General features: G+C 60.8%; 1 protein-coding gene across 1 annotated transcript; it reads right to left on the bottom strand.

Annotated features, from left to right (window-relative positions):
• Positions 1–2,993: 2,993 nt before the first annotated feature.
• ABCG4 (ATP binding cassette subfamily G member 4) lies at positions 2,994–21,690 on the bottom strand. The gene is made up of 15 exons (XM_067562771.1): positions 21,609–21,690; positions 19,657–19,894; positions 10,632–10,749; positions 10,265–10,397; positions 9,511–9,561; positions 9,084–9,229; positions 8,611–8,734; positions 8,060–8,174; positions 7,469–7,605; positions 6,745–6,843; positions 6,344–6,512; positions 5,496–5,596; positions 5,053–5,211; positions 4,526–4,644; positions 2,994–3,867 (listed from the first exon to the last, which is right to left on the bottom strand). Exons 2-15 carry the CDS (start codon positions 19,883–19,885, stop codon positions 3,642–3,644), a joined length of 1,926 nt encoding a protein of 641 aa, XP_067418872.1. The 5' UTR covers positions 19,886–19,894; positions 21,609–21,690; the 3' UTR covers positions 2,994–3,641.
• Between the last annotated feature and the right edge of the window lie 824 nt (positions 21,691–22,514).

A 22,514-nucleotide genomic window follows, 5' to 3' on the forward strand; every position in this document is an offset into this window, starting at 1 on the left:
ATATGCCCGTGCCCCACTGGTGGATTGGGACCCAGCGTTGGGGAACATTACGGGAAGCGATAGGACTGGAAAATGGAGTGGGCGGGAACAGAGAACCTCTGTAGCCCTCACCTCCTGATTACCCACAAAAGACACGCCCCCGACCTACCCAGAAATGGGGGGGCCACCCCGGGGTGCCACACAAACCGACCCGGCAGGCCACGTATCAACGAGCAGCAGGCATTACTACCGTGCACGGCGGGTCACAACGGCCTGACCTCTCCCCACCCCGCCGAGAGGAACACAACTCGCCGTCCGCACCGCCTGGGTCTGGCACGCTGTGACGCTAGGGGAGACAGGGGGAAAGCCCCTCTCTGCCTTGTCTCCCCAGGGCCAGGAGAGGTAGGGCATGGAAGGAAGGTAGGCAGGAAGGAGAGATCAGAGGGACAGGGTCCTCTGTTCTCCTGGTCCAGAACCAGAACTGGGGCTGGAATCAGCAGGGAGCAACATTAAACCGTAGGAGGCCACAGACAGGAGGCAGGATGCCTCCTCCTCCCCCTAAGCGTTCATTTCACCTGGCAGCTTAGCGCCAGGGCCTGAGGTGCCAAAGCCAGACCTACTCCCAGGCACCGGGGCCTTGGTTGGAGCCCATTTCTAGTTCACACACTCAGCTCCACACCCCATCTCCCGCACTGGACCGCGAGCCCGGTCTCTGCCACGCACACTGGGCTGTGCAGGGGGGAGGCGCGTGGTCTCTGAAGCAGCCATGAGTGGCAGTGACTTGCTGAAGCCCCAAACCCATAACCGGGCAGATGTGCACCAAACGACACAGGTGCAGCAGCCCACTCTGGGGTGGAACTGTCTGACACCGCACAGCAACACTGCATAGCAACTTAGAGCAAGACACAAAAGAGGATCCCGCCTCTGATTGCAACTGCTAAGGACTTTAGGGAGGTGGAACATAGCTACCTGAGCTGCAGTTTGGCCAGGATCCCAAGGCTAACGCCCTGACTGACAAACAAACCAGGAGATTGCAGTGTGTAGGGCCTGGATTTTAAGGCTCAGCTGAAGGACATCTCTCTGACTACAAGCTCCCCCTAACGGCACGTCGGGGGCGTGAGCTCATATGGCCTCCAAAGGGAAGAACAGCTCCTACAGATCCTCCACCACCACACCCACATGGCCGTCTTCCTTCCAAACAGTCACCAGGCCTGACTGATTAGCATGCAGGTCCTGACTGCTCCCCACAGAGCAAGGTGCTTTGATTGCAGGCATTGCAAGTGCTTCGAGCAGCGCAGGAAAACACTCAGCTCTTGACACCGGCTTGTCAGCTGCTGCAGGGGAAACGTGGAATATCGAGCTGAAGACTCGACACGTCCGAGACGGGAGGAATCATTTTCAAGTCGTTCAGCTCGGTGCCTCCTACATCTTCCCCAATCTCAGCTGAAATCGTCTTCTCTTCTCCTTCCCCCCTGAAATTCCCTCTGCCACGAGTTATTTGCCAGTTTACTCATGGATCATATTTAAGCACCTATAGCAGTGTTTCTCAATTAAATTTGGCCACGGAACCCTTTTGAACTCGATAAATAATTGCGGAACCCCCCAAACTCTTAACAGTATTTTTACATATGGGCCAAAAAAAATGTCGAAATAAGCAAATTATATACAAACAACTAGGTCAGCGTTTCTCTATTAAATATAAATTAAATTACACTTACACTCGATACCCTCCACCGAAAAATCCGGGACATTTTCCCTTTTTCGATGGCGCGGAGAACAGCTGCTCGCGGAATCCTAACAGTGTTCCCGCGGAACCCCAGGTTCCACGGAACACCAGTTGAGAAACACTGACCTCTAGCTTTACAGAGACACCATTTCAGGCGTACACTGAACTCAATCAGCTCAGACAAGGGCAGATCCTTGGCTGACGTGACTCAGCACAGCACCACTGCACTCACTTTATGCCGATTTACGCCAGCTAAACCGCTCTCTGCACAGCGCTCCGCGCTACACAAGGGGAACGCTGTTTCGGGCTGACCACAAATGCAGTTTTAACCACGTACCCGTTTTCTGTTACTGATTAGGGGGCTCAGAGAGGTTTGGAAATTTGTTTGTCTAAAGCTATTCAGGGCTTCCCTGACAGAAGCACATGACTTGAGGGCCCGGGGTCACCAGAAAGGGCACGGCCTCTGTCCTGGTGTGAGTATTCCCCCCCACCAGTATCTCAGCAATGCTGTAATTCCACTACAAGGCCAAACTATAAAAGGGGCATTGTCCTATCATCAGCCCCAAGCGAAAACGTCCTCCCTGCATTGTAACACGACAGGGGGTTATTAAACATGAAGGGGAGCTCATTTACTTCCCACCTTTTTGTGCTACTCAGGTCCACGTCCTGCTCATCACAGTGGGGTTGGCCTGTCATTGCCTCGCCCTTGTGCCGTCATGGTGCAGGGCCAGGGGAAAACACCTCCATGCGGATGCGGCCGGACTTGTGCACAGGTGACGTGCACAGGCGTAAGTGACGAAGCAAAGTGCAGGTGAACGGGGGAGAATCAGACCCAAGTGGTCTGCAGCACAGGGCCTCTGGGGACTGGTTCCGATTTCACACTGGCGCTGCAACTCCACTGACCTCAATCACTGGGCCAGATCCTCCTCTCACCCCAGCCTAACTCCATTGGCTTCCAGGCCGCTGCTCCCCATTCACACCAGCGTAGGAGAATGGAGAACCCGCCCTTCACTTTCCGCCATTTACGCAGCTCCCGAGGAAGCTGTTCAGTTTCAGCTCATGGCTAGCCAGGTTTGCTCCTTCACTCTCCGGCTCTTGTGTAGCAGTCCAATGTGGCAGGGCCGGGGCGGCAAACCCATCAGGGGCGGGAAGCCTGTTTAAATCCAAACCTACCCTCCCACCCCCCGAAACAACAGTAAAAAAAAATCAATGTAATGTTTCTATCAGTATTATACCCTGCCAAATCCCAAACGCAGAGGCCTGGTCTACCTGCATCCTTCCACGGAGCAGCAGTACAAATCGCTGCTGGGTCGTCATTTGGTTTTGTTTTTTCCTTAAGAAAAAAGGAAGTTTACAAAAAAAGACAGAGGCTATGGCGTTTGCTGTTGCCAGCAAAGGGAAACAGGAAAGCCTCCTGCCACTCAGCCTCCTGTTGTCTCCTGATTTCTTCTTAATATGGATGCACATGCTACTGGACATCAACGAGCAGGCAAGGTAAAAAAAAACACTGCACGACACACTGCTACAGACAGGCGCAGCCCCCTCCCCCAAATGGCAACGCCTTGGCAGGCTGCTCTCTCTTTGTCTGGCTCGGAAGACAGCTGCCTCCGGGGTCCCTTTCCGGGTGTCCTGAGGTGAGGGGCTTGGCTTGGGGCAGAGGGTGGAGGAAGGAATCCAAGATGCATCTGATGTCGCGGCTCCAGGGGAGAGAATGCGGCATCCCAGGACTGTACAAAACATTTGCAATGAAGAGCGTGGAAAGGTTAAAACAGTTCCGAGATGTCCCAAAAAACCTTCTCGACTGAGCCGGGACTGGCCACTGACTACCCAATGCCTCCCCGTTGGTCCGGCATCCACAGAGACTGAAAGTCCCTTCGGGAATGTCCGTGCTGTGGCAGATCAGGTCCGGGAAAGGCATTGAGCCTCAGTGGCCCCCTTATCTCTCCGACTTCACCTTGTACCTGAGGACCAGGTAGGCCAGGAGCCGCAGAACGAAGAAGAAGATGCCCAGGATGATGAAGTCCAGGTAGAGCTTGGCCTCTTCCACGTCCAGCTCCTGGAGGATCCTGATGGGATTCTGGAAGGGGCAGGGAGACTCCCGGCACTCCAGATCCTCACGCTCCATGGCGTAGATGGTGAGGATGACGCCCTCGAAGCCGTACCTGCGCCAGAGCACAAGCGACATTCCCGCCAGCTGCACCCTGGATTTGCACAAACGCTGGGTGGCTACCAGTGGCTACCTTGGCGCTGGGCGAGTCTCTGGACCGCTCTGCAGCAGGGAGCATCGCGGCATGCCAGAGGGCTGGCCAGGAGTGGTCCCAGCACGGCTGTGTACCAAGGAGCCACACCAGCAGCGGCGCCCGTCGCATTTGGGGACATCAGGCTGGCCAGCTGCAGAACGGGCACCGCTGTGCGGCGGGGGGAGGAGGAGGGGCCAGGCAAATACACGTGAAAGCATCTCCCGTAAAGCGGACCTGTCTCCAGCCTCCAAGGAAGCTGCAGGCCTGTGCAACCCATCTGCAGCCACACGGGGGTGCCATCCCTCCAGGGTCCTTGCCTTTCCTGCATCCTAGGGCTCCCCAGCCAGCGCGTCCCTGGAGCAGGGCGCCCTGGCCTGAGGGGGGGTCCCTGGAAGGCAGTGGGAGGGGAGGAAGGGGAGGTAGCTGGGCGACCCTTCAAGCCCTAGGGCCAGGCCTGACTCCCCTGCAAAGCCTTCCCAGGGGGACGTCTGTGGGCAGCGTTCGTGGGGCTGCGGGGCCGTCACCACCCACGTGTGAGCGTTGCCAGGGCGTTGTCCCCACGGCCGCTGGGAGCCCCCACCTGACGTAGGAGACGTACGAGGTCCATTGCAGGTACGTGGGGATGGTCTTGAAGCTGACGAAGAAGCCGGAGAAGAGCAGGACAGGGATGGCGGTGACCGGTCCCACGAACGTGGCCACCTGCAAGGCAGAGGCAGCCCACAGTCAGGCATGGCCAAGGGGACGGGGGGGGGCTGTGGTCACATACTCATCGGCCGGCGAAGCCCGCTCCCGCACACGCGCCCTGCGTGCACGCACACCGACGGGCACCCGCAATGCACACCCATGCTCACTTGTCCACAGGGCATTCCTGGGCACGCACACAGACACACACGCGCTTGTGGGCGAGCGATGCACACTCCTGCGCACTCACACGCTCAGTGCCAGGTCCTTGCAATGCTGACAGCCCCTCGCACACGGGCAGCACACCCCCCCCCCAGGTGCATCACTCCCTCGATTACGGACCCCGACCAAGCCGACTGGTGCAAAAACTCCTGCCCCCGACCCCGTGTATTCCAGGCCTCCCCCCAAACCAGCGCCCCGGCTGACCTGCAAGGAGGTGGAAGCTGCTCCGATCAGAAGCCCCAGGGACTGTGCCACCAGGGCGGTGGAGGTAGCCAGGGCGGAGAAGAGGAGGAAGCGCGTGGCCTCAGGGGGCTGGGCTGTCATCCAGTACACGATGCTGCAGTAGGCGATGGGGCAGATCACCTGCCGGGGGGGGCAAGGGAGAGGGCTCAGCAGGGCCCACCTCCACGCCGGCTCCACGCCGACCTCTGCGCCCCACGTGCTGCAAGTGGTACGGTGAGCTCCGCGGGGCAGGGGTCTGGGACGAGCCCCCCACTCTGCACCTCCCCAGTAGGGTCAGGGCCCAGGATGTGCAAAGAGGGGCAGGAACCCGGGAGAAGCCAGACCTGGATCTCCCTGTAGGCAGAGCGGCCAAGGGGCCGCACCTAGGAGAGCCTATATCATCCCCCCCCATGCTGAGTTCTCACCTGGAAGGGCACGTCTGCCATGGTCTTGGCCAGGTAATAGGCCTTCAGGCTGTACCAGTAGTTCAGGTGCTCTCTCAGGAACACAGACATCTCCAGAGGGACTGCGGGGACAGAGGGACGCAGCAGATTAGCAGCAAATGGTGCCCTGTGCTGGGCCCATTCTAGGGCTTCTCGCCCCAATAGAAGCTGAGGGGGATTGAAAGATGCTAATCCCTCGAAGCCAAACTGCTCCCCAGGACCCCTGGGAGGGCTTGGAGCTGGCTGAGCCCAGCTGGAGCAGCATGGCTGGTTCTGAACCTCCCCCTCGGGCACCCGCACCACCAGGAGCAAGGGACGCCGCGGCGTACTCTGCAGAACCGAACCGGACCTGCACCTACCTACACCCCGGCTTCTCCCAGGCCCGGCTTAGCTGGAGTGGCCCAGGGCTGCAGCTCAGCTGCCTGAGTTAGGGGATCCCCATCCACCCAGTCTGACCTCTGCCCACCTGTGGTCCAGGGGCCTGACACCCCCAGCTGCACATCACAGGACGCTGAGGGGATCTCTTCACCTGCCCGGGCCTCTTCCACTGACGCCCCTGTGCCCTTAATGCAGCATTGAGCGTGCCTGGGGCACAGCCCACCCCACTGGCTGGCTCGCGGCTGGCCCCCCGGCCCTGCGGCGACCCCACTCAGCTCTGGACCAGGGCACAGGGAGCCTGAGTTCCCAGCAGACGCGACGACTGACCGGCTAGGCTGTTTTGGTGCAGTGCAGAAAGATCCCCCTCCCCCAGCTCGCTGCGGGAGCTACCCGCGAGCCCCCGAGAGAGACGCCGGAGCTCCGGGAGAGACGGGGGCAGGCGAGCTCCTTACACGTGAGGACCGTGGGCATCAGTGCGGCGAACATGAGGAAGAGCATGGAGAAGAAGAGGAAGCCGGTGTTGTTGAAGACCTTGCCTGCGTCGTTGCCGATGTGCAGGTAGAGCAAGCCGATGAGCACCCCGATGGAGATGTGGGACATGAACCTCAGGTGGGTCAGGACCTGCAGGGGCAAGACGGCCCTGGCGCTCAGAGAGGGGCAGGGCCACAGCCTGCCTCCAGCCCTAGACGCAGCCTCTCCCCTCCCTTCTCCAGCCGCAGTTCTCCCTCCGCCCCATCCCCTCCGCACGTGCCTTCGTCCTGCCTCCAACATCCCCACGCTCTGCCACGGACCCCCCCACCAACCCTGGACCCTGCTCCCCATGGCTCCCCTCTGCCCCCCGCCCCTGCCTCACCGTGTCTCTCAGGATGGACAGGAACGTTCTCTTGAAGAGGATGCAGAACTGGGTCGTGGTGCTGGTGGCGAACGTGTGGCTCTCGATGTGATCCACGTCCTGGGGAGGTGGGGTGTGGACACAGAGGGTCAGGGACCCAGGGGCTCCCAGCCCTGAACCCGTCGCGTGGGCAACCCCTGGGAGTGCAGACACCAGCCCCGCCCACAGGATCCTCCTTACCCCCAGTCCCTCAGGGACCATGAGCCCCGGCCAGGCCAGCACCTGCCACGCCGCTCGCCCCAGACGCCATCCCACTTCCTCCGGCACCCAGTAGGGCGGTGCTGCTGTACACGCTGGGGAATGCCACGACGGGGGGCAGCAGGACAGGCATGGCCCAGGGGCTCCAAAGTGCCCTGGTGCATGGGGAGATCCCAGAGAACAAGGGGCTCTGCCTGGGGGCTGGGGGGAGTGCTCCACGAGTGCCCAGGTAACACAGCGATGGGCATCCCAAACTCCAGAGATGGACAGATGGACGTCACGCCCCCAGGGGCAGGGGAACAAGGTAGGGGCTGCTGCCTACCCACCCCGTCTCCTCACGTCCTTGGTGCCGACCAGTGAGATGGGTGGCGGGGACGCTGCTGTCCCAGGGATATTCCCTGCATGCACCAGGACCGGTCCCCATAGCTGACCCACAGCCCGGGCACACCTGCAGAGACAGAGCCCAGCTCCGGGCTGCCACACTGACCGTCATGCAGGGGGCTGGGCAGGAGTCCGTCTTCTCCGGGCTGCTCTTCTTCTCGGCCATGGTGCACAGCCCGTTCTGGACGGCACGGAACAGCAACGGGTTGAGGTCTCCGTACTCGCCCGAGGCCACTTCGATAACTGTGGGGGGTTGGGGGGAACGGACCCCGAAGAGCTTAGCCACCCTGCCCCTCGCAGCCTCGGCTGACAATCAGGGGCAGCTGCCTACCCCGGTCCCGGGCACCGAGCGGCCAGAATGGGCGTGTTGGAGGGTGGGTTCTGCCCTCCCTCTCAGGCAGGCTGGGAATTAAACTCGCCTGCTCCTGAAAACGTGCCCCAGATGGGGGCAGCTATGACAGAGGGGACCCCAAGGGCGCAGCCCCCTCCCCATGGCGTTGCCCTCCCAGATCCCCTTTCCCCCAGGCTCTGGTAGCACCTGGCCATGTGTTCGGGAGCTCTGACGGCCTCTGTCCTCTCGCTCCTCGGCGTCTCCCGCGCACGGACGTGGCCCTGCTCAGCCTGCCAGAGGAGTGGGCCGGCCGCAGGCCAAGGGGAAGGCGCCGGGCGGACCCCCCGGCTTCGCGTGGGCACTTACTGAAGTCGGCTGGGTTGTGGTAGGTGGGGCAGTGGAGGCCCAGGCCTTTCAGGTAGGGGATGAGCTTGGTCACCACCCCTTTGAAGATGCACTGGCCCTGGCTGAGGATGTAGAGCTGGAAGAGAAAACAGGGCTGCCTGGGCGGGAAATGGCAGCAGGTCCCCCACTGAACACCACGGTTCAAGCCCCGAGACCTCCTGCTCCTGGGAACTGGATGCAAGCCAGGGAGCGCTCTGCCCCTCGGGCACTGCCCTGCAGGGAAGGGGGAGCTGGTGGGGGGAGGGGTCCACCAGCTGAGGGATGCTGCCCCCGCGTACTGGACTCCGCCCCACAGGTGGTGAAGGTTGGTCCCCCATTTTCTGCGCTAGCTCCCGGTCAGCCTGCAGGCATCCCTCACCTGGCATCCGCGCGCCCCGTACACCCCAGACTCAGCGCCTGGGGGGCAGACAGGCCCTGCCAGCTGCCGAGACCCTTTTGCCCCCTGCAGGCAGGGCTGCGGTGAGCCGGCGACGCTCCCCGAAGCACAGGGGGCGGGCAGGGAACTCACCCACCTTGTCGAACATTTCGAAGAGCCTGGCGCTGGGCTGGTGGATGGTGCAGATGATGGTGCGGCCCCCCTGGGCCAGGGACCTCATCAGAGAGACCACTTGGAAGCAGGAGGCGCTGTCCAGGCCGCTGCAGCCGGGGAAGGGAGGAGAGAGGGAATGAAAAGGGGTTTTGTAGGGGGGGGATAGATAGAAAAGAGAGGTGGGAAAGAGAGAGGGAGTGGGGGGAAGGATGAGTGCGGAGACAGAGAGGAAGGGAGCCAGAAAGAGATGGGACAGCCAAGGGACGTGACCCCATGCTCATGCCTGTTCCCCCCGTGCAGCTCCAGGGGCTGGCAACAGCCACAGGCTCCCGGGGCAGGAGAGCCCCACGCTGGCCTGGAGCAGCGGAGAGGGGAGGCTGCCCTAGGCGGGGAGCAGGCGGGCGGGCGGGGCTGCGAGGAGGGTCAGGTGGCCGCCTCCCCCCCCCCCCCGCTCACCTGGTGGGCTCGTCGAAGAACATGACCGGGGGGTTGTTGACCAGCTCCAGGGCGATGGCCAGGCGCTTGCGCTGCCCCCCGGACAGCGACATGGTGCGGGTGTAGGAGCACTCCAGCAGCCCCAGCGCCGTCAGGATCTCGCTCACCTGGGCCCGGCATGGAGCAGAGAGAGTCATGGCCTGACTGGGCACAGGGGCCGCTGCGCCCGCCTCCCCGCCCCGCCCCGCCCGGGCACCTCGCCCCTCCACCCCCGGCCACAGCCCAGCCTCGAGGGGTGTGAGCCCTCCATGGGGCCAGCGAGGCAGGGGTCTGAAAGGTGCCGGGGGATCCCAGCACACTTCCTACGCCCTGCTCACGCCCCTCGTGCCCAGCCCGTGCCGCCCTCCCTTGAAACCCTTCGGCTACCGAGCAGGGACCCCGAACTCACCAGCTCCTTCTTCACCTCCTGCTTCTCATTCAGCTTCAGGTTAGCGGAGACCTGCGGGGCAGGGAGCAGACACAGGGGCCTTCAGAATGGCCTGCCCCGGTCCCCAGCGGGAGGGCCAGGGATCTCCCAGCCTCCGCACGGGATGCTGTGGTAGACCAGGCATTGTGCCCCCAGCTCTGCTGAGCAGAATCCAGGGGACGGAATAGCAGGGGGCTGTGGGTCGGGACCGAGGGCACTGGCAGAGCTGCGTGCATGGGGGGAGCCCAGGGCTGGGATGGCAGGTGGGCTACAGGACTCAGCTCCCCCAGCTTTCACAAGCACCAAACGCCCCCAGTAACAGGCAGCTAAAGGCCCTGGCTGGTCTATAAAACCCAAGCCTCGCCCCTGTCCCGGCGGTTCCCCGTTCTCCGTGTCACCTGTCCTCACCCCGACGCAGACCAGCGGGCGTCTGTGTGCGCAGAACGGCGCTAACTGCCCCCCGGCCAATGAGATCACTGCGGGGAGGAAGGTGGCCCCCTGCCATCACATCTCCGGACAGCCACGGGCTCAGTGGCAAGCCCACGCCGGGCTAATCGGGGCCAGGTCTGGTGCCCTGTGCCGACTGCAGCCGGCTTCTGGATCTCAGGGTCGAAATGCAGCTCCAAGCAGGCCACCCCCCGCCGCTGTCCCACCCCCTTTCGCAGCAGAACCCCCAGCTCTTGAGCCCCGCTTCCCCGCCCAGGCCAGGCCAGCCCCCCAGCCCCAGCCCGCTCACCATCATGGCCTCCAGCACGGTCAGGTGCGGCAGCAGCATGTCGTCCTGCATGATGTAGCAGGACATCTTGCGGAAGGTGCGCAGGTCCCGCTGCCGGCCGTTCACCAGGATCTGGCCCTTCATCCCCGTCTCCCTGCGGGCGACAAGCCAGAGATGCAGAGCGCGGCACCGGTGCGGCGGAGAGAGTGCAGATCCCCACCCCCCCACACTGGAGAGCTCACCCCCCCACCCCCAGGACCCTCCGTCACGGTGCAGCGCGCTCCGATCACGACCGGAGACCAGGCAACAAGGAGCTCTGGGTCCCAGCACAGAGGTCAGTCATTCAGCTTCGAGCCCCGTCCCCTCACCCCGCCAGGGAGCGCCTCACCTGTAACCAGCCAGGATGTTCATGAGCGTTGATTTCCCCGCGCCCGAGGGGCCCATTATCCCGATGAGCTCGCGCCGGCAGAACTTCCCGGACAGGCATTTCAGGAGGGTCTTGTATCCTGGAAGAGGGGCACAGAGCAGAGTGAGAACCCAGAGAGCTGCCCAATGGTGCCGGAGGACTGGGGTGCCCGTCGCTAATGCCAGCCCCGTAGCCACGATGCCTAGCGTCAGCCCCACAACTGCAACTCCCCTAGCGCGAAGCAGCTTAACCCATCCCACACTACGGTAAAACAGCCCCTGCCCTTGGCCCGTCTCTGGCACCTTCCACAAGGGAAGTGGTGGATTCTCCATCTCTTGCTGGCCTCACATCCAGAGTGGAGGCCTCTCTGGAAGACCTGCTTTAGTCAAATATAAGGTGCCGGGCTCAGTCCAGGGGTAACCGGGTGGAATGCAATGGCCTGTATTATACAGGAGATCAGGTTAGATGATCTAATGGTCCCATCCCTTTGAAGGAAAACCCCACCGTCTGTTACAGGAGCAGAAAATCAGAGGCCCAAACAGGATAAAAGAGTCACTCTCTGATTCCTGGGGTGGTTGTTCTGAGCTCAGAGCTGCTATGAACTTGGGACCACAGAAAAACCCCTTGGTGGGGTCTGAAGGATGGGTCACCCGCCAGCGTCCTTGTGGGAGATGGGGTGATCTCTGGCAAGCTTCTGCTTTTACCTTAAGAATAAACGTGCTTGCTTAGAAAATGCTGCAGCCAGGAGATCAGGTTAGATAATCTGGGGCCTTTTGGCCTTACACGCTGTGACTGATTCGAGCTGTGTGATGACTTAATTGTGGGCAATGACACCGTTCAAAGCCTTCGGTGAGAAAGCAAAGCAGAGCAGCCTGCTTCGGTGGTCTGACTTCGCTGGGGAACGCGCGGTGTAGGCAGGTAACTTGTGCAGCCTGGAAATGCCCTGGCCAGGAGGGAGAGACACGCGGGTCTGCGCCCAAGAGCAAGAAGCCCCAGAGGGGGAACACAGGTGCAGTTGCCCTGAACGGTGACATCCCATCCATATTCATTGCACTGGCTTTACAGACAGATGCTCCCCTCTAATTTTCCTGCCCCTGATGGGCGAGGCCCAGATCTGCCTGGAGCTATGGGCCTTAGCAACAGGGCAAGCCAGAACAGGCTAAGGATCATTACAGAATGCTACATGCTGGGGCAGAGCCAGGGCAGGGCAGATGGACCCTCCAGAGAGAGGGAGCTGGGTGGGGGTGCGCTCAGAGCAGGGAGCCCAGAGGTTGCACGTGTTTTGCAGCTAGTGTTCAGTGATCTGGAAGCAGCCGACCAGCCTTTTGCATGGCCCCTGTTGGAATAGGAAATGTGGCCAGCCTGCCCTGGGGCAGTTCAGATGCAAAGGCTCAGACTTGGTCCTAGTCGTACAGCCTGCCTCCCGCCTCCTCCTACCGCCACAGGGCACCGGGCCTGGGTCAGGCGAACAGGCGTCCGTCTGCCCCCGGCTCAGCCAGACGGCTTGGCTCCAGCAGCACAGCCACGTCAATTCCAGCTGTAAATTCCAGGAAGCGAAGGGCAGCAGCAGGCTCCCTCCACTGCCACCCCCTTCCCTCCAGCACCCTGCTGAGCCTGTCCGATATCCAGCCCGATAAGTTTCATGCCCGGAGCCTCAGCGGCCATCCAGAGACGGGAGAACAAAGGACGCAGGACAGAACTAGTTAAGGGGTGGGGCAGAGCGCACAGGGACGGGCACGGGCAGGGCACACTGGGTCGGAGCACAGATCCTAATGGGACAGAGCACAGAATAAACTAGGACGGAGCGCGGAGAGCATGGCATGGGGATGGACTGAGAGTGGATCATAGTGGGATGGCAGAAACCAAACAAAGTGGGATAGGACCCAAAATGTGGAATCCCAGGGGACCCCACTTTTCTCTCCCCAAACCCTCAAGATCTCCCCCATGGACAGTCACCGTTACTCCTTCTCTGGCATCATGAACATGCCGGGCGTGTTAGAAACCCTGGGCTGGGCTCCGCTCACTGCCAAACCGGCAGTGACTGCGTTAGCTCCAGTGAGGGGGGGCAGCCGCTGCACACTGGCATTGGGGAAACCAAGAGCAGCGCCTGCTCTGTGCCGCAGGGACGCCCTTCCTGCTTCCCCCGCCTACGGGCCCGATGCTGCATGGTGCCAAACACTCTCCCCCATCCCCTCCAGCAGGCATCCAGCACCTTGCACCACTGCGGCTCAGGCTAAAGACAAGCGCCGGCCGAGACACTAGAGTGGGGAGTCCAGGGGAGGCAGGGAGAACCCCTGGGAGAGTGGAGGGCAAGTGGGGGGCTTGTTGGACAGGAAGGGGCAACGGTGAGCAAATGCGGAGAGCCCGGCATGGGACAAAGAACTCCTCTCCCCTTGCCTCCAGGCAATAACCCCTTCATCACCCACCCCCGGCAGCAGTGAGGGTGGGCCAGGCCCTACTGCGTGAAAGGCACAGAGGGATCTTTCTTTACCAGTGTTTGAGGTACCACTGTGCACCGGCACGCCCCGCACACTGATCGGCTGGGCTCTGCCCAGGGAAGGGCTTTCTGGGCCCAGCCTCCCTGCCTGGTGCCCCTCTGCCAGCCGGATCGATTTGCATGGCGACACCGGGCAGCAGCTGCTAATCAGCCCCAGAATTACCAGGGACTTCAAGGGTCTGATTAGCATTTTGCAGCGCTGGGAACAAGATGTCTAGGATGTGTGTGTGTGACAGACACTGCCTTGTGTCTCTCAGGAGCCATCACCTTCTGAAGCCAATTTCGGGCTTCTCCGGGGGAGGTGTCAAAGAACCGCACGGGGAGGGGCCCCCGCGGAGTCAGACTGTGGGGCTGGATTTGGAGAACTCTGCGGCCCACAGCAACAGGCTAAAATAAAGGCAATCAAACCCCCCTGCTCTAGGGCAACCCAGGACTGGAGTGGCAGAAGGCGAGTGCCTTCCTCTCCAGCTTAGGTTATTGAGGGCAGCACCTACAGCCCATAGCTGGGGGTGGATCAGAGAGACAGGACGGACAGAATGAGTGCAAGCGCGCAGAGAGGCGGATCAGATTAGATTAGGAGGATGCCAGGTTCTAATCTAATGACCTAGACTGTGTCTGTCTGCTGCCCACCGGCTGCCGCTTGCCAGATACTTCCATGTTCAGGGCTAGTCTTTGCATCCTGGCTGGACAGGGCCTAGCACGGCGGCTCCCCCCACTCAGGCTATGGGAGCTACCGCAACACAAATAAATAAATCACGCTAAGGGGGTGACGGTCTTGCAGGGCAAGCCCTCTGTTCTCCTAGAGATCAGGTACAGGTGCCCACTCTGTCACGCCCTTCCTCTGACACGGACGCCATGCTATAAATAAGGAACTAACTCCCCCCCCATCTCCCCCAATGAGGCTTCTGCACCCAGCAATCACAGCCTGAGAGACACAGGCATTCTAGGGTGGGCTCACGCTTCTCTGCATCTTGGCAGCGCCGGAGGCAGCAGGAACCAACCCGCCATGAAATGTGCGCACCACATCCCGCTCCTTCCAGCAACCCCGCTGGCATCAGCAAGCCGCTGTGGTTCTGAAGGGGTTAACTCCTGGCCTCAGCATCCACAGCCGCTGGGCGGGTGGGGGGGGCAGCGGGGGGGGTCGCTCTCCTGGAAATGCCAGGCGCTGCATGGTCCCTCCTAACTTCTCCTCTCCCTGCAATGCAGTCGGCAAAGGAAAAATGGGGCTTCAGCCCAGAGCATCATGGGAGCTATATGCAGATCAGCCCGGCGAGGCTCCTTGTGGTACCCATCTCCAGGGCTCACAGGGCCCCCCCTTCCCTCTGCTGGATGGAATCAGACCTGCTCGTGGTGTGTCATGGATCCAATACCGCCACCGGCTCATGGGGAGTCTCCTCTAGCTCCGGGCTGGACGGCTCGGCAGCATTTCCACCCGCCCTCCCTCATCGGCTGGGAAAACGTGTCTCTTGTTTCAGGCCCGGGGACTGCTCTCCCGGTGTGGGTCTGTGTTAAAGTGCCCCTTTCCTTTCCTCCCGTAGGGGAGGTACACCCCAGAACCTTTACTGCTGCCCTCCCGGGCCCTGTGGGAAACCAACGGCACAGTCTGCCCGGGAACAGGGAAGCAGCTGGGACAGGGAGGTGCCTGGTGGGACCAGCGAGCAATCTGGGGGCAAAGGGGGCGTCAGTGCCCCCAGGACCAGCTTTGTGGCTCAGCTGAGGTCGCCTGGCCCCCGACTAGGGCTCCTCAGCACAACGGTAAAACCGAGCAGACGCCTCATCCCCGTGAACCCGGCCGCTGGCTTTGCTGCAGGTCCCACGCGTGCTGGCCAGGCCGGAGCGAGATGCGGCAGATGGGGGATGCGGCGGTGTGTGACAAACAACTCTGAGCCAGGAGCAGCAGCCCGGCAAACCCCGGCAAGGAGCTACACCCCCCTTCCCCCCCCGGCTCCCAGCCCTGCACGGCTCAGCGCCGCACACCAGCCCTGCCGCACTCCCGCCCAGCCTCCACACAGGCGTGCAGCTTGCAGCACGGTTACTCGAGTTCATTGACAGCCAGTAACCCCCGCGTCACAGCCGCTGAGCCCTCAGCCCACCCCGCCAGCGGCTGGAGAAGGACAGCGGTCTCTGCAGGGGCTTTGCAGAGTGCCTGTCAGCTCCGGGATGTGGAGCTGGGGGTTGCGCTGGGGCCTGCTCCCCAGCTGCCTTTCCTGCTGCCCCCACCCCCCAGATATCTACAGCAGAGTGGGGGGATCTGGAGGCTTGTGGGGAGCAGACAGAGGCTGATGTGAGGCAGAGGGGGCTGAAAGAAACTGCCTCCGAGAGGAAGCTTCACCAGGACCACAGCCCACATGCTCCAAACCCCCGTAAGCAGGGGGGTGAGGCTCCCCTCTCCATCACCCCCCTGAAACTCACCCTCCGGTTTATGCTCCTGGCGAAGAGCGGTCTCAGCTCCACTCGGGAACTCTCAGCCACCACCTGAGCAGGCAGCATGGCCTGGTGGTGGGGAGCCAGGTGTCAGGACACCTGGGTTCTACACCCAGCGCTGCCACTGGGTCTGCTGGGTGACTTTGGGCAAGTCATGACCCTGCTCTGTGCCTCAGTTTCCCCACCCGTAGAAGGGGGAATAAAACGATGCTGGGTAAACAGACACATGCAGAAGCCATGTGGGCACATGTCCACAGCCATGGGCATGGTCTTGGCATTACTATAGCGGTAGGAGCTCCAGGCGTGGAGCAGGACCCCTCCCTCCCCCCCGCCCCCGTGTGCTAGGTGCTGTACAAATGCAGAACAAAAAGACAGTCCCTGTCCCAAAGAGCTTCCAATCTGATTGACTAAATGGCGATAACGATTCTGACCACCCTGCTTTGAAAGGGACTAGGGATTTATTGTGACAGAGACATATCCTAGAGCCCCTCCATCTGGGCTCTCCAGGGAAAGTTTTGCCTGAATAAAGAACTAGGAACTGAGTCGGTCACCCATTGGAACCAGAGGGACTATTTGCCTGTGTAAAGGTTACTCACAAGAGCAAGGATCAGGCCCTGAAGAAGGATCTCACATGTGGCCAGTTATATCAGCTCCCGGCTGATGCCTGTCCCTTCCTGTCCCGGCAGGTTGAGTACAACAGGCAGGGTGGGGCAGGCTCTGTGGGAGTCAATGCAAACAGCAGGCATGGAGCTGATCCCAGAGAAACAGGGAGATGCAGAGTGACCTCATCGTTACGTGTGGGACAGTTAGGGTGACATCATCATTACACGATGGGCAGGATGCAGGGTGACACCATCAATTATAACAGAGGCTTCGGGTGACATTCCCTTGCTAAGAGGCAGGTGACTAAGCCTGGTTCATTGTTCCTGGCAGGGCTGGATGAATTCGTTCCACCTAATTCCAAAGCCGCGATTGGGCGCTGGGCGTGAAGGTTTGACTTGGGCCTGACGGGGTTCAGGTTCCACTTAGGAGGAACAGTAGGAAAAGGGGGCAGAGAAGAGGGAGGAAAAAGTCCTGATGCAGTGGAACAGTTTATAGACTGCGCATACAGCCCCCACATGTGCCAGTGCGGCTCTGGAGGAAAGAAGGGGCTCTGTCCATCACGCCGGGCACAGGCTGCGTTATTCAAGGAGAAAGCACGGGGCAGTGGACTGAGAGTCATGAGACCTGGGCCCTATTCCTGGCTCTGCCACTGACTCACTGGGTGGCCTAGGGCAACTCACTTACCCTTTTTGTGCCTCCATTTCCCCAAATGTAAAAGGGGAAATAATGATGCTTGGTAAATAGAGACATGCAGAAGCCATGTGGGACACATGTCCACAAGCCATGGGCAAACTCTGTACCCTAAAGATCAAATGCTAGAACTTCCTGGATGCCAGGGGTGGGGGGTGGGGGAGGTGTCTGTGAGAGGTGAAGGACTCCCCAGTTTGCCTGCGCAGGGAGAACGTGCTTCATTTACAGCGGAGGGCCCAGGCCCTCTGAGCTGAATTCATCGACCACGGTTCTGCTCAGAGGGGTGTGTCACTGCCGGGAGGAGCTGCACAGAACCACAGCCAGCTGAGACAAGCCCAGCTCCTTCCGGTTTGCCCAGGGGGACACTCCCTTTGTCTCCCATGGTAGAGGTGATACCAACGAGCAGTTCAAGTGGGTGGAGGGGTTGCACCCACACCGAACCCAGCTTGGGGGGGGACCCCGCTAACTGGTTATGGCTGAGCAGTGCCTGCTTCCCACGGGGCACACACAGCTCTGGGTAACCCCAGCCTTGCACCCCAAAATCCTGTACCACATCTAGGATTCAAAACCCAGGGGAAGAGGAGACTTCTGAGAAGAGAGCTGAGCCCTGAAAAACTCACGTCAACAGTGATTAATAATACCGTGCTCTTTTAATCAGTAGAGCTCAAAGTGCTTTACAGAGGAGATCAATATCATTATTCCCATTTTACAGAGGGGGAAACTGAGTCACAGACAGGGTGAGAAATGTGCCCAAGGTCACCCAGGAGGCTTGGGGCAGAGTCAGGGCTAGAACCTAGCTCGCCAGAGATGCCGGCTAGTGCACTATCCACTAGGTTACACTGCCTCCCCAGTAGGAACATTCACCTCGGGCCTACAAAGCCCTGGTCCTGCCCCAACCACAGTCAATGTCCTATAAGACTTGGGACATGCTAGTAACACATCACCACCCCAAAAGCACGTCCTGTCATCTCTGGCGCCCGTGCAGTTGCACTAATGCAGCCCACCCAGCCCTGCTTTCTGCAGCTGCAGCAACATTCAGCTCTCTCCTGCCAGTACCAGAACCTGGGCTCCGAAAGCCTCCTTCTTCACCCCACCAGGACCAGCTTCTCCTCTGTCTGCTGGAGTCATTTGATTGGCATCCCATTAATGAGGGGAGCTAATTAAAGGAGACTACCACCTACCGGCTGCCATCAGCCTCCCCCAGCTCTCTGGGGGCCCGACTTACACACATGAAACGGGGATGCCACCGACGCATGGTTTGCTAGGAGCGGTCCTCAAAGGGCCTGGAAAGCGGGATGGTAGGGGGAGCAGGAAACTACCCCCCCCCCCATACACACAGACACCTACTCCCCCCTCAACCTGCACTATGCTCTGATCTGACACATCCATCAGGATCTCTCAAGTGCCATTCCACCCACCCACCTGCCAGTAACTGAGGGCACTTTGCACAGGAGATGTCCAGTGTGGGCACTTCCATTCTGCCTCCCTAAATCCCGCCCGGCGGCTTCACTGGATTCTCCTTCACTTCCTGTCCTCAGCTGTTGTGTGGTGTTACTGGGTGCTGTTCAACTGCTGCTACATCCCACCCCAGAGGTGGCTGCATTTCAGTGGTGGATAAATAATCTCTGCAAAGCCCTTTCTGAAGATGAAAAGTCACCATAGCAGAAAAAGGCAGGAGCCAAGACCTTGGAGGCAAACTCCTCCAAACAGTCAGATACCATGGCTTGAGCCCATCCCTCTGCTCTGGGCAGGGAAGAAATGTACCGGGGCTTGGGTGTCTGTTCAAGTTAGAACTAAAGGTTACTGCAGTTTATACAGCAATAGTTTATCTGTCACAGGAAATGACAACTATCTCCCCTTCAAGTTCCTGTCTGGTGGTTAGAGAATGTGGTGCAATCCAACCACGGCCCCACATGGATGACCAAAATAAGAACAGTGGGGAAGAGCCAGTCACTCGGCTCCAACGCAGCACATCTGTGGGGAGTGGAGACCCCACTGTGCTAGTTGCTGTACAAACACAGAACGAAAAGACGGTCCCTGCCCAGGGAGGGGGAATCTCCAGCTTAGCAGGGACTTCCATACATCTCCCCTGGCTGCCCATCCCCTGTAGAAGCCAACTCAAAATTGCCACTTTTATTTTAATACCCCTCCAGGGGCTCACTCCAGCCCCGCTCCCAGGATTTGTTTCATTCTTTTTCCTCCCCTCCTGGCTCCCTCCTCTCATCCAGTTCTGTCCCTGGAGGGCATTGGCACCTCTTGGATGTCCTTAACCAAATACTGCACGTCCATTAAACACAGAAAAGAGTTTCCAGGGAGTAAGAGTTGTAAACCACCATCTACCCAACTTAGAGCCAGAGCCCTCTGCTTCTGCAGCACAAAGCTGTCCCCAGGCTCGGCCACAGATGCCGCATAGAACATTAGTTGCAACAGTGAATTGGGTATTCTTTTTTTTCTTCCCCACATGTCCTACCCAATAGGAATACAAGCAACTCACGAGGGCCTCTCTGTTAGCTCATACATGCCACAACAGTTAACTCGTTAGTTGCCACATTAAAATAAAACAGTGCAAAATGCGTATCCTAACAGTCCCTTTGCCATTGCAGTGCAAGTGCCGTCTCCTCCACAGCTCCTGCCCCTGTGTCTCCCCAAGACTCTGACACATGCGTTTCTTTTCAAATCTCTCCCCTCCTGGCTAGATTTCTCCATTCCCTGTCCCGCAGGGACACCAATGGCATGAAAGACGCTACACCCCCACGACCACTGCACCCTTGTCAGGGGCTGCCATGTCCTTACCTCTCTTTCTCCACCAGGAGCCCTCACGGACGGAGTAGGACAGGTCGATGAACTCGATGTCCACAGCCGAACGCTTGGGCAGGTGCGAGAACCTCTGCGCATCCGTGATATGATTCTCCACCTTCTTCAGGTGGGTGGTCAGGAGAGGAGCGTCCTGGGAGCCAGCATTGCAGACGGAGTCCTCCAAGGCGATGGAGACGCAGGTCGGGTCGATCCCCTTCTCAGCCATAGCGCCGCTCTGCAGACCGCACACATGCACACCCCATGAGGCAGGCCGGCACTGATCAGCGGGGAGGTCAATAATTCATGGAGCTCTGGCCATGGCTGGCTCTGCCAGCCGGGCCTACCTCTCAGGCTGCGGCAGTAAAGCAGGAGCAGCATGTTGCCCTGTGCCCCGTCCCCATCCCTCTCTCCCTCCCGCCAACCAGGGAGGGAGATCAACCTCCCCATCCTCCTGCATCCTCACTGGGCAGGGGCTGGGAGGGACAAGAGGGAAAGGACGGAGGGAGTCAGAGGAGGCCCCCCTTGTAAATCCAGCTGGGATTTGATTCTAGATACTTGCTCAGGGAGCTCCCCAGGCCCCCGATCTGCTCCTGCTACTGGCTGGGTTGGGATGACAGCGCAGGGGACAGACAGACAGACAGACAAAGCCACGGCATTGCAGCCAATTCCTGTGACGAAGGGGCCCTTCCCCGCCCCGGCCCCTCCTGGGTTAAAACAGCCCCCAGCCTATCTGATCCTCCGCTTCCTTGCTCCGGTAGGTCCCACCGGATCTCAGGTCAGCACCCACCACTGAAATGCAGCCCCCTCTGGGGTGGGATGTAGCTGCACGGGGAGGGGGCAGTTGCTGCTGCAATAGGAGGCGCTCTTCCCCAAGAGCCTCCTTTGCTGCCCCCCCGGCGCTGCTGTGCGCTGGTCAGTTGCCAGTGCGCTCCACCCCAGAGGGGGCTGCATGGCGGTCAGGCTGGCGAAGCGTGGTGGGGCTGGCCGGCCCCTCCAGGGAAGAGGGGGGGGAGACGCGGTTATCGCTGCCCAGGCCGGTGACACAGAGCCAGCCGCAGCCGTCTCCCTCTCACCCTGCATCTCAGGGGGCTGCAGGGGAACCCCGAACTGGGCAGCGCTGCTGGGGGGGGAAAGCGGAGCCTGCAGGGCCCGTCTCCCCCCCTCCCCCGCGCGTGGGGCTGTACTGTCTCCCCGACCTACATTTCCCGGGGCTGCCGGAGCCCGGGCCGTGCATCCTGGGCCGGGCCGCTCCCCGCTGCGCACCGAGCAGGATGCGATGCAGAAGTCGGCCGGTGCCCTCGGGGGTCACCTTGACGCTTCCCGGGGCTCATGGTGGGGACAGAGCCGCGCCCCCGCCCCCCATGTCCTCCCCGGGGGGCAGCTGTGCCAGGAATATTCCTCAGAGCCCCCCAGATCTCATCCAGCCTCTGCCCCCCCGCGTGCAAACTGCAGCAAAGCTGACCCCCCCGGGCCCGGCCGAGGCGCCCCCCGGGGGGGCTCCCGAGGAGCCGCGGGGCGATGCAAGCCGGCGGTCCGGGGCGGATCTTTGCACCACTCACCGTCGGCCGGTCCTTGCAGAGATGCGGGGTCTAGCGCGCCGCGCCCAGTCCGGCCGGGGCTCGGGCTCCCGGAGCCGCCGGCATGTGGCGGCGCCGCTCGGCGCTGCGCTCTCCCCTGCTCACCTCCGCCCCTGCAGACAAAGAGGCGATGCCCGCCCGCCTGCTGCTGCCGCCGCCGCCGCAGCCCGGGGCCGGGGCAGAGCCAGGCAGCGCGACAGGCGGCCCGGTCCCTGCAGGCATCACGTCTGCAGCATCCCGGGCTGGGCATTGGCCGCGGCAATCAGGCCCCAGCTGGCGCGGGCGGGCTGCCCCATTGCCGGGCAGGTGCGGCCGGGGGCTGCAGGCTCTGCCCCGCCCCACCCGCTGGAAAACGCCCGGCTGCCTTCTCACCCCCGCAGCCGGCCGGGAGCCCCTCTGCTGGGGCTGGGCAGAGCTGCTGCCGCCACCATCCCTTGGGTCCTTTCCACGAGGGTCCCAGCTTCGGCTGGATGTCAAGAGCAGAAGGCTGGCTGGGCTTTCCAGGCAGGCTTTACTCTCCTGGCCAGCACAACCGCCTCTCTTAAAGGGGCAGCAACACACGCTGAGCCTCTGTCTTGTCCAGGTCCCGAAAGGAAAGGCCCAGGTTCCCTAAACCTGCAGGCTGCCCACACCTACCGTTGGCCCCTGGTCCCCCCAAAACAATCCCCCGTCTGGCTGCCGCAATGGCCAGGGAGAACGCAGCGGGATTGGCTGTGGCAACTAGACGGCGCCATTTGTACAGGGCCCCGCCAAGAAACATGGGCCCAGTGCGCAGGAGGCTGGATAACATGGAATGCAGCACCCAGGGCTCGGCAGTCAGCTGGACTCCTCTAAGGGCCGTTCCCCATAGGGGATCTGCTCATGGGATACCCGCAGCGCCAGCTGGCTGCAGACCGGACACAGCGGCCAGCTTGGCTGTGAGGAGTAATTTTAGCCAACAGTAGGCAGCTAAGATTGGGTAGCCTTGCCCACACCAAAAAACCCAAAGCTACGGGGTGTAATTAATGAGAGGAGGTGCAAGGAAAGGGGAGACATTCAAAGAGATTCTGGGGTTGGTTCATCACAAACTCTTTGCCCTATCTGGAGACGCACGCACACACACACACACACACACACACACACACACACACACACACACACACACACACACACACACACACACACACACCCCTTGGCAAATTGCTCTGTTTCCATTCCGGAGAGACAGCAGGGGGTGTGGAATGAGGATTGAAGAGGTGTGGGGGAACTAGGGAGAGCCCATGGGGAAGGAAGTGTGTC

This window comes from Emydura macquarii, unplaced genomic scaffold (assembly GCF_026122565.2).
Source record: "Emydura macquarii macquarii isolate MOO-44397 ecotype Brisbane River unplaced genomic scaffold, CSIRO-AGI_Emac_v2 contig_312, whole genome shotgun sequence".
NCBI classification, from domain to species: Eukaryota; Metazoa; Chordata; order Testudines; family Chelidae; genus Emydura; species Emydura macquarii.

Excerpts from the sequence above, each read along its gene's own strand:
- ABCG4 (XM_067562771.1), bottom strand. The coding sequence starts at position 19,885 with ATGGCTGAGAAGGGGATCGACCCGACCTGCGTCTCCATCGCCTTGGAG. Across the intron at positions 9,230-9,510 it reads AGGAGGTGAAGAAGGAGCTG|GTGAGCGAGATCCTGACGGC; the intron begins GTGAGTTCGGGG and ends TGCCGGGCCCAG. Across the intron at positions 7,606-8,059 it reads CCACAACCCAGCCGACTTCA|TTATCGAAGTGGCCTCGGGC; the intron begins GTAAGTGCCCAC and ends AACCCCCCACAG.